The sequence below is a fragment of the Trichechus manatus genome, unplaced genomic scaffold (genome assembly GCF_000243295.1).
Source record: "Trichechus manatus latirostris isolate Lorelei unplaced genomic scaffold, TriManLat1.0 scaffold00044, whole genome shotgun sequence".
Taxonomy (NCBI): domain Eukaryota; kingdom Metazoa; phylum Chordata; class Mammalia; order Sirenia; family Trichechidae; genus Trichechus; species Trichechus manatus.
The window spans coordinates 8,952,747-8,964,420 of NW_004443980.1; the positions used below are offsets into that span (position 1 = coordinate 8,952,747).

At 34.3% G+C, this 11,674-nt stretch overlaps 1 protein-coding gene across 3 annotated transcripts in view; it reads left to right on the forward strand.

The window, feature by feature from the left end:
- ZC3H13 (zinc finger CCCH-type containing 13) overlaps positions 1-11,614 on the forward strand; it is a 149,206-nt gene extending 137,592 nt beyond the window's left edge. For all 3 annotated transcript variants that reach the window (XM_004376592.2, XM_023731593.1, XM_023731592.1), the window contains exons 19-20: positions 348-511; positions 6,641-11,614. In XM_004376592.2, the coding sequence (XP_004376649.1) occupies positions 348-511; positions 6,641-6,814 (338 nt within the window). In that variant the 3' untranslated portion in view covers positions 6,815-11,614. The remainder of the gene's footprint in view (positions 1-347; positions 512-6,640) is intronic.
- The last annotated feature ends 60 nt before the right edge of the window (positions 11,615-11,674 follow it).

Genomic DNA, 11,674 nt, shown 5'->3' on the forward strand with positions numbered 1-11,674 from the left:
CAGTTATCTAGCTTATCTTCTGGGGTTTGTGTGTTGATGGTTATGGTTTGTATCCTGTTAATGCCGTGTATTAGGGCCTGTAGCATTGGTCCTATTTTTTCTTCTATGAACTTTATAGTTTTGGGCCAAGTCTTCTATTTTTGACAGATTTAAAGTGCCTGTCAGAACATTTATTTCATTTAATACTAACAGCATAACTATATGTCAAAGGTCCTTTGCAGGTAATTTGTTGCCGTCTGATATTGCCAACTTTAATAAAGGATAGACTTTGTAGAATATTCAACTAAGCAGTTGGTAATGCTTTCCTATCTTAGGAAAACTTATTTCATATTCATTTTTATTGAAAGATACAGACAGTCTTTTTGAACATGAATTGGGGGCCCTCAACATGGCTGCATTACTACGAAAAGAAGAAAGAGCAAGTCTTCTTAGTAACCTTGGACCGTGTTGTAAAGCATTGTGCTTCAGACGGGATTCTGCAATTCGTAAGCAACTTGTTAAAAATGAAAAGGTACTGTTATTTCCTTGGAAGAAATGTAAAATGTTTGTTCAGTAGTATGAATGGTTTATTTTTCATTTGATTGCTTTAAAGTGAGACTAAGATTTTATTTCTGTTTTTATGAGTTTGGTTTCCTAGTTTTTATATATATAAAAGGAAGAAGTCTTAAGATTTTTATTACACTTGTCATTTTACTTCAATAGTATTAATGAATATTTGTTTTGGATAATTATTGGTTATTCAAAACTTGATGTTTACAATTTGAAATACCTGTTTCTTTGAAATACTTGTGAAAACTTGTTTAGGTAGGAAAACGTATTGTAAATTTATTTAAATTGAAGATCAAGAAGAAATTTGCCAGACAGAGTGGGGAGGATATTTGTAGGAGTAGTGTTTCTGAGATGTGAAGTTGGAGGAGAGGTAAATAAGTAGTAATGTAAACATTTACTTGAGAAGAATAAAGGGAATTGAAAAGTAAGAGAAACAGAAATGCATCTAGAATTGAAAGATCTGATAATGAGAAGTTGAAAACATCTTAGGCTTTTTAAAGTGAAGTAACTGAGATTTTTATTTGGGGATAGGGGAGTAGGAATGGGTAGTGTGACAGAAGAGAGTAGGTCCTAAAAAGTGAGAGAAACATTGACTGAATAAATTACACATATTTATCGCTCTTTGAATATTACTTTAAAATAATTAAAAATTGTTTCTTTTTTACTTCGTTTTAATATGTGTGCCTATGGCATCTTTATTTGACAACTTGATAATGTTTTCATTTTTATTAGCTTTTTTAGTTTGGAAAACCTGGAATTATTTTTGCATTTATAACATTGTTGAAGAAAAAGATATTCATTAAGAAAATTAAATTTCTGCAAAAGAAATGGATGAACTAATCTCCAAAGAATAAAATGAAAACTGATAGAAGGAATAGGAGACTTTTTAAAAAATCATATCTTACACTGTATAATCACCAAATTTTTCTTGCACAGAAGCCTGGCTCGAAATTACTTCTGACAGAGTTGCTACAATCATTTTCTCCTTTGCATTCCTATTTCAATATATGCTGTTATTCTTGTTGTGTGCCACTGAGTTGATACCGACTCATAGCAATGCTCTACAACAGAGTAGAACTGCCCCATAGAGTTTCCTAGGCTGTAATCTTTATGGCAGCAGGTCACCAGATCTTTTATTCCACGGAGCCTCTGGATGGATACAAACTGCCGACCTTTCAGTTAGCATCTGAGCATTTAACCATTTGTGCCACCAGGGCTCCCCCCATATCGGTATATACTTCTCTTTATCGTATTGGCCACATCTCCTTCAACCTTTCTCAACTGGAAGTTTCTTTCAGAGAAATAAATCCTAATGCCCTAAGCAGCCATTGTAGGTAATGAATTAACTTCTCTTTTATGAGTTTAGAATGGTACTAGTTACTACCATCCTTGGTATTGAATTGAAAAATAGTCACTCAGATCGTTTTTTGAGTTCTGTGGTTCAGGTAAGGAACCCTAGTTGAGAACGATTGTATTATTTGCAATCTTATCAGAATCCTGTCCTTTTTTTTTTTTTTCCCATAAAACATTATAATATTCTGTGGTTTCTGCCTTCAATATGCCATAGTGCCCCCTCAAAAATTGTGACAGCCAAAACATCCCAGCAAATTTCCCATTGAGAACTATTGTTCAGAACTGTGTAATCCTTCAGCACAGAGCATAGACCACTAACAGCACCTGGCACATTATAAAAAGTTTATAATGTATATTATAAATATCTTAATAGATGAACCATTTAAAGAAAACATTGTGAGTTCTGATTACTCAGTGTTAAAAATAACACAAAAACTGAAAGGACACAACTAAAGAAAATTAATTTCAGATGCTAGAAAGCCTCATGAAAAATGCTAAGAAAAAGAAACCAAAAACCCTCTAAATTACGTATGACTATAAAAGAAAAACAAAGAAGAGGACCATTCATTGGAATAAGTGGCAGACTCTTATCAGATGACAGAAAGAAAGTAGAAAACCACTGAACCTCTATATTGACATCATCTCTCTTTCAGAGAATGATTTTTAAAGTATATAAAATATAGTACCTTATTTCTATGCAGCTAACTCGCACCTTCTACGTTTGACAACTGCTCCTTCCCCCTACAAGGTATTTTCTTAAGTCCCGTTAATGCCAGTTTTTTTTACATGTGGCTGTAAAAAAAAATCAGCGTAGCACGCTTAGGAAACCTCACGGAGGGAGTGGTTGGCAAACAAATGTAGGAAGCGCGCATTATTTTCGTAAAAATGCAGTACATATAGAGCAAGATAAAATCCGTTGCTGTTGAGTCGATTTTGAATCAAGCAACCGGATAGGACAGAGTAGAACTGCCCCGTAGGGTTTCCAAGGAGTGGCTGCTAAGTTTGAACTGCCAGTCTTTTGGTTAGCAGCCAAGTGCTTAACCACTGCGCCACCAGGGCTCCATAAAGCAGGGTAAGTGAAGGTTATTAAGAGACTACTTAGCTGCTTTGAATGAGTTTAAATCTCGTTTTAGTATTATCACAGTAAAAGAATGTACAGAAACCTTAACAAACAGAAGGAAGGAAATACTAGCAGAAATCAGTGAAATTGAAAGTAGAAAAATATTAGAGGAAGTCAGTGAAACCAAAAGTTGGCTCTTTAAAAAGATGAATAAAATTGATACTCTATTATCTAGACTGAGAAACGAAAAAATAAAACACAAGTTACTAATATTGGAATGAAAGAGGATATCAGATCACTACAGATACCACAGACCCTACAAAGATAATGAAGGAATACTATGAACAATTTTACTCATATAAATAAGACAGTCTAGATGAAATCGATCAATTTCTGTAAAGCCCCGAACTACCAAAACTTACTCAAGAAATAATAGATAAAACTGAATAAACTTATAATCTATTTTTAAAAAATTGAATTTGTAGTTTAACACCTGGAAAAGAAATTTCCAGTCCCAAATAGTTTTACTGGCAAAATCTACCAAACATTTAAATAAGAAATGGCAACAGTTCTATACAATTTCTTCCAGAAAATCTAAGAGGGGGAATACTTCCCACCTTATTTTATGAGACTAGCATTATTCTGATACCAAAACCAGGCAAAGACATCACAAGAAAAGAAAACTGCAGACCAATTCTCCTGAACGTGGCTGCATAAATCCTCAACAAAATATCAGGAAATCAAATCCAGCAATATGTAAAAAGAATAATACAGCACAATGAAGTGCAGTTTATCCTGAGAATGAAAGGCTAGTTCAGTATTGGAAAATCAATCAATGTAATCTGCCGTATTAAGAGACTAAAGAAGAAAAAACACATAATCATATCAGTAGATGCAATACAACATTCCTTCATAGTAATAATAATAATAGTAATAATTCTCAAACTGGAATTATTTATAATAATAAATAAACTCCCTACAGCTGACATTGTACGTAATGGTGAAAGTTTGAATGCTTTCCTCCTGAGATCAGGAACAAGGCAAGGATGTCCATGCTCACTACCCCTATTCAGCATCATACTGGAAGTTCTAGCAAGTTCCGTAAGGCAAGAAATAGAAATAAAAGATTGGAAAGAAAGAAGTAAAACTGTCTTTATTTGCAGACAACATGATTGTGTAAAAATTTCAAGGAGTTGACAAAAAACTTACACCAAAACTCCTGGAACTAATAAGTGAGTTTAGCAATGTCACAGGGTTAACATACAAAGATCACTTGCATTTCTGTATACTAGCAATGAAACCTGGGAACCTCAATTTATAAAACAATTACGAAACAGCCTTTACAATAGCTCTAAAATCGTGAGGACACTTTAAGTATAAATCTAACAAAACATGCAAGATCTATATGCTGAAAACTACAAAATTTTGATGGAAAAAAGACCTAAATAAAATGAGAGACATACTGTGTTCATGGATTGAAGACCCAGTGCAGTTAAGACTATAATTCTCCCCATATTGATCTACAGATACAATGCAGTTCTAATAAAATCCCAGCAGTAATTTATGTAGATATAGACAACTTAATTCCAAAATTTACCTGGAAAGTCAAAGGAACTAGAATAGGAAAAAGAGTTTTTACAAAAGAAGAATGAAGTTGGAGGACTCGACTATTCGATTTCAAGACTTACTGTAAGGCTACAGTTTCAGGATAGTGTGGTATTGGTGAAGGAATAGATACTTAAATCAATGGACAGAGTAGTGTCCAGAAATAGACTCATAGAAATTTGACTCTTGTGGGGCAGGGTGAAATTTTGAGCAGTTTGGTTTGTTTTTTAAGTTAAAGTTTTTATTTTGAGGTAATTTAGCTTCATCACTTGGGATGAAGTGATGAACTCTCAAAACGTACAAAAAGAAAACAAGCAACTCAATTTTTAAAAACCGGGTGAAAGTCTTGAAGAGACATTTCACCAAGAGACATATGGACAGTTAATAAATATGTGAAAAGATGTTTAACATGATTAGCCATTAGGGAAATGCAAATTAAAACCACAATGAGATACTTTTACTTACCTATTACAATAGTTAAGACACAAACAACAGAAAGAACTGACATCGTGTTGGTGAGGATGCAGAGCAACTGGAACTCTCGTATGTTACTGGTGAGAATGCAAAGTGGTAGAGTCACTTTGAAAAACACTTTGGTCATTTCTTATGTTAAGTGTACACTTTATGACCCAGCAGTTCCATCCCTAGGTATTTACCTTAGGAAAGTGACATTCATATGACAGCTTATACACAAATGCTTATAGCAGCTCTGTTCATAATCTCCAAAAACTGGAAACAGTCTCATTGTTTTTCATCAGGTTGATAGATATTCAGACTGTGCCACATCCATACAATAGATTATTAATTAATAAAAGTAACAGATCTGTACACTGAAAAATGTGGATGAGCCTCAAAGGCATTATGCTGAGTGAAAGAAGCTCATCTCAAAAGATTGTATATACTTACAATTCCATTAATAAGACATTCTGGAAAAGGCAAAACTAGCGACAGAGAATGTGTCAGCCGTTGCCAGTGAGTTAGAGTTCAGGAGAGGGTGTGAATGCAAAGGGGCAGCAGTTTTTTTTTCAGGGTCGGGGGCGGGGTGATGAAACTATCCTGATTGTGGTGGTGGTTACTTGAATCTATTCATGGGTTAAAAGTGGTACATTAAAAAAAGTCAGTTTTATTATATCACAGTTTATAAAGTAGAATATTTTTTACAAAGAATGCAGATGTGATCAAGGATCATTTATTTTTGAGGATCCTGGAAAATAAGACAAATAGACTATTGGTGTATTAATACATTACCCTTATTGCATTATGCACATTGCTGGAAAACATTTAACAAAATTTTATGACAATAACTGCCCCCAAAACGCTAATGTAGCTTTAAGCTACAATAATAAACAGTTTTTAATGCAAAGAAGGTAGTAATTCCTCAGTATAGCGCATTGATTAGCTGTCTTCTAGAGTATTTGTTCACTTCTAGAGTCTGTATTTTTGGGATATTAACAGACTGGTAAGGAGTGTAGAATGTTTAGCTTACAGAAGAAAAAATTATGAGGAAGGAGTTCATGGAATTGAAAGGTTGTCATGTAAAAGAAAAGACTGAATTAGAGTGTAGCTCCAGAGATAAGAGTTTATATTTCAACACAGGGAAGAAACAGTACCCTTCAGCAATAGAATGTGCAGTGTGTTTGTTTGTTGTCATTAACAATGATGAAGTGAAAACTGGGGGTTCAGGGATTGTTTAGAGGATTCCTATTTCATGGAAGAGGTTAGAATAGGTGCTCTCGAAAGGTTTCTTCTGACAACACTTCCTAATTTTGGTTTTAAACCCAGTGAAGCTAATATCCATCCAGAATTAAGTATTCTAACTTTATGAATTTGTGGACGGCAACAATAATAAAAATAAAGGAAACTAATCAAAATTAGGATTTGATCAGTACCTCTCACAGGTTTTTGTTAAAACTGTAATCTTATGTTGTCTCAGTAGCCTTGTTTCCTTTTGCTAAAGGTAGCATAATGTCACTGGTGTAACATTATATTTTTGTTAGAGATTAACCTGCCTGTCTTTCCCACCGTGGACTAATGAATGTATGTCTTCTGTTTGTTTTTGTTTTCTCCAAATAGGGCACTGTGAAACAAGCTTACACAAATGCTCCAGTGGTAGACAATGAATTATTACGATTGAGTCTGAGACTATTTAAACGGAAGACTACTTGCCATGCCCCAGGACATGAAAAGACTGAAGATAATAATAAACTTTCACAGTCCAGTATCCAACAGGAAGTGTGTGTGTCTTAAGACTGAAACTTAGTATGACATTTTTGGTACTATCTTCCTTCCACAGTGTGTATTCTGTTTCAAAGTTCTTTGGTTTGATAAGCATCCTTAGTGACAAAGGCAGAAGAGATTTATCAGCCATGCTAAAAGAGTGGAGAAGAACTTTGATCTAAAGTTTAAAGACGCTAGTTTTGGCTAGCAAGATTTTACATTAATTTTTACGAGTACTTGATACTCATACAAAATAATGTGAAAGCATCTAGATGTAGTCATTTGTTCTGCATCTCTTGTTAAAAAAGATTTTGGAAAATGGTTGTCACTGTTGTTCCAGCCTACGAGTATTTTTTATGAAATGGAGCCACTGATTGATGTTCTGGATCGTCCATACAGAAACTACGATGTTACTCAGACTCACCATGTTCATCACAGACAGCAGCTGCACGCTCTGAGGCCACACTATGTGGTACAGAACATGGAATGCTGGTCTAGCAGGGCATGCTTTGGGCCATGTCCGGCAGCAGGGAGGGAGCCAAAATGCTTTTTTTCCTTTTGAAACTTTTTAAAAAGTACTTAATGGGTTTTTTTTTTCTACATAAATGTGCATCATTACAGTGTATATTGGATGTATTTGGATTATCATTTTTTTTTCAGAGACTGTCTACTTTTAATTTTAAATAAATGCACCTTCCCTTTCCTTGTTCTAGATTTACTTGCTCTTCATTAATCTTATTCTGATGTTCTGAAACATTTGTCATCAACATTACATTTCATGCTTTAAATATTTTACTGCTTATGTCACTCTTGCATAGCTGTAAATAATGTGGTAAGAGTTGAGGGTGTACTTCAAATATAGCTCAGTATCCTTGAAACAAACAGATTTTCCTAGTTAAAATTATATAACTATCTTTAAGTATTGTATTTAAATTTGTACTTGGACTTTCCTATTTAATCTGAGCTTTAAAATCCAATCATATTTTTCAGAGGTATAGTCTTTGATATGAAGTGTATTATAGCTGTTAAATATGTAAAAGCCTGTTTTCATCTTTTCACCCATAAAAATGTTTGATTACATTAAACTGCCTCCAGCCTATAATATGTAAGACAGATTTGCTTTTTAAAAATTGCAGTATCCCAGCTTTGATCTATATGTACATATTTAACTAATGAAGTGGACTCTTATAAGGGTTTGAAATTGACTCCACACTACAGATTTTGTGGGCAGGCAGTAATAATAAAAATAAAAGAAACCAATCAAAATTATAATTTGATCAGTACCTCTCACAGGTTTTTGTTAGAACTGTAACCTTATGTTACTTGTCTCAGTAGCCTTGTTTCCTTTTCTCTAAAGGTAGCATAATGTCACTGGTGTAAAGTTTCTGTTCATTTCAACAAGCATTCATCGTACAGTTAATTTGTACAAGATACTTCACCAGCAAAGGAAGTGGTCTTATTTTCGAATGACTGTGAAAGCATGTATAAGAAAATTGCCAAAAGGGGAAACAACAAAAAAGGAATCGAAGTTTCCTGATGTCCTTTTCTTGGTTTGCCTTTACTGAATGTTTTGAATAAAGAAAAAAAAACCACAAAATTCTTTAGTGACCCATTAGGAAACTGCTTCCTGATTCTAGTGGATAATACTGTTCTCTGTAGCATAAAGATTTAAAGTCTACAACTTGTAATCCTTGTTCCCAGAATTGTGGAATATGGTCTTCCTTTTTTGCCCACATAGTAGGAAGATTTCATGGAATGAAAATTTTGTAGTCCATTCTGCCATATAGTTAACTCCGGTGCCTTTTTAGTTTTGAATATCTTTTTGTTACATCGTGAAAGAAATTTTTACAACTATTCTTTTGTTCACTTGGTCACAGTGTCCAGAGCCTTGTGTTCCCAGTGAGAATGTACTGTTAAGTCTCATGTTTTTTTTTTTTTTTTTTAATTCAGCCATTCTCATTATTACTAACCATACAACTAAAAAGTTCTTCTAAAGCAAATGTTTCTACCAGATTTTTCATAAAATCTCTTGGACCATAATTAAAGTCTCAATTAAACCAGTATTCCTGAAAACATCTTCCAGTCTGTAAATTATTTGCTAGTAGTTAACAGCTCATCTCTCTCATAGCTGGTGGATCAAGTTTGTCCATTTGCCATAATTGCACAGCTGTACCCCAGCTACTGGCAGTACGGAGTTGTCTGCATAGAGAAGGGGCAAGAACATGTCTGCATTCCAAAAAAATGAGAGTTAACTATTATAATTAGATAATTGATTCAGCTGTTTTGATTTTTTTGGGCAGCTATTCTTACCATTTAGTAAAGTGTTTTACTAACTTAGAATAATAGCTGGATTTGTAGGTTTACCTAAGATGTGTTAAGTATACCTAAGTAGTAACTTAATATGTTGAAGAAATCAGACCCATCACTTCCCTTTACTCTGATCAGTCATTGCAGGTTGTCTTCTCCATCCTACCCAATAACTACAACATTAGGGTCTTATGACATCCTTATTTACTTGAATGTTTGTGGCATCAGAAACATGTTCAACATTATTTCTTACTGTCCAGTTTTGTAAAGATTAAGATATGTAGTATCTGAATTGTTCATGGTGCTTGTAAACCTCAGAAGAGTTGCTAGCTGAACCTCAGCTTGTTATTTAAAAAGGTCTAATTCAACTTTATTTCACCACCGACTTTCAAAGGGTATTCTCTTTTATGTATTTTCCTAGCTAAACTTAGATAGCTGTCTTTCTAAATGCTGTATTTAAATTTGTACTTGGACTTTATTACCATTAAACTATATAATAAACTTGCTTTATTTATTAGTTTTGGGTTGACCTTTCCACTTCAAGTATTTTGAAAATGGCAAAACTGATAAATAAGGGAAGCTTATTATATATGTAGTGTATAGTTTTATGTTGTCTTGGTGTGCATCTTTGCAGACTTTGTCATTTTGAATAACACATTTTCTGAACTAAAGCTCTTTTGGTTGTGATAGAAATACAGTTGGAGTAGCTCAGCAAAGATGGGAAATAAACACACATATGAATAAAATAATTGTAATTGCAATGAAGGAAAAAGCCAGAGGGCTGAGATGGAGAATAATACAGTGCAGGTTGGGAATGAGGTGATATTTTAGACTGATAGTCAGGAAGGTCGTATGTATATGATGAGATCTAAAACATGAAAAGCAGCTAGCAGGGCAAAGAGTGGGAAAGAGCATTTCAGAGGAATTGGAACATGCAAAAGCTTGAACTAGGAAAAGAGCTTTGGTGCATTCCAAGAACTGAAGTACTAGTGTTGCTTCAGCGTTAGGGGGGTGGGAAGGCTAGAGAGGGAGTCTAGAACAGCATTGTCTTAACAACTCTTTGATGATGGAAATGTTTTATATCCGTACCGTCCAATAATGTATCCACTAACCGCAGGTGACTTTTGAGCATGTGAATGTGGTTAGTGCCACTAAGGGACTGATTTTTAAAAATTTTGTTTAATTAAAATAACTGTATGTGGGTAGTGGCTACCATTTTGGATGGTGCAGTTCTAGACCTTAGCAAAGCCTTGTGGAATATGGAAGTGTTTCCCAAAGTGGTAAACAAGAGGACCCTTTTTTGTTTTGTTTTATATTTAATGTTACAGTTACTCTCTATGTATGGCAAGTGGTGCTGATTTTTCATTTACTTTGCCAGTATAACATTTCCTTTTAGAATAAATGTAAATTACTAGATTAATTTAGGGCAGGTGGTATAGAAATGGGATAAAATTTAGTGGTGATCAAGTAACTTGAAGTTTAGAAAGTACAAGCTCTGTATGAAGTTGGGATTTTATTTGAAGGAAAAAATAGAGATAATGATAAAAGATATTCACATCAAAAAAAGGCAAGCAGAAGAGAAATGTAAAACAGGAGTGGCAAATACAAAATACAGATTTAAACCTAAACGTATAAATAAAAATAGATTCAGTAAAAGACCAAATGTGTGTGCTGCTTATGAGAGACCTGAAACAGAGGAGATAAAAATTTTGAAAGTAAAAGGATGAAAAAAAGATAAACATCAAAAGAAAGTTATATTAATCAATTATCCCTATGTATTTTGTATTTATTGCCATGGCAGTGTTACCAAGTGATTTTCTAATTCCATCATCTATGTTTATTAGTTAAAATTCTACTTTAAGGGAGCGTCCCTACCCAGATTCTTTCCCCATATCAGTGTAAACTCAAATGGATTCTTATTCTATAGATGATAGTTTTTTACTATCATCTTGTTGCTCAAATTGTCCAAGATTTTAGACTTGTTCATTTACATTCTCTGTGTGACAGTCCCAGTATTTATTGTCACTTCCGGATCTGTTTCTGTTGTATGTTGTTTTTTATTTCTTTTTCATACTGTCTATTCTTAGACCTGGTTATCTTTAATTATGTGCCAAAATTGTAATTGCAAATGGTAGAAAAAGCTTGAGGTATAGGATGCTGTTGTCCTCCTTCAGAAACAAGTTTTGTTTAGGGTCACTGTCAAACCAAGAACACCTAAATATAGTTTCGGGAACTGAGATCTGGGTCACCCAAATTACCTGAGTCTGGGCTGCAGTCTATGCGTGGGCACATCTGGCTCACCATCCTTCCCAAGGCTCAGCCCTTGGGGTCTGGACCCAAAGTGCAAGCTCTACAAGAGCCTCCATCTTTGGTGGACCCTGTGCTCCAATGTTTTCCACCTTCCCTAAGAGGACATCTCAGCCCCCTTTCCAGATTGTCATAAACTCATTGGGTAAAATTGGCCTCAGATGCCAGGTGTACTTCTGAATTTCAATCTCCTGAATTTTGGCCATGTTAATCTGCTCTCCAATGTTTAAGCAGATTTTTTTTTTTTTTTTTTTTTTTTCTAAATGTTACACATAG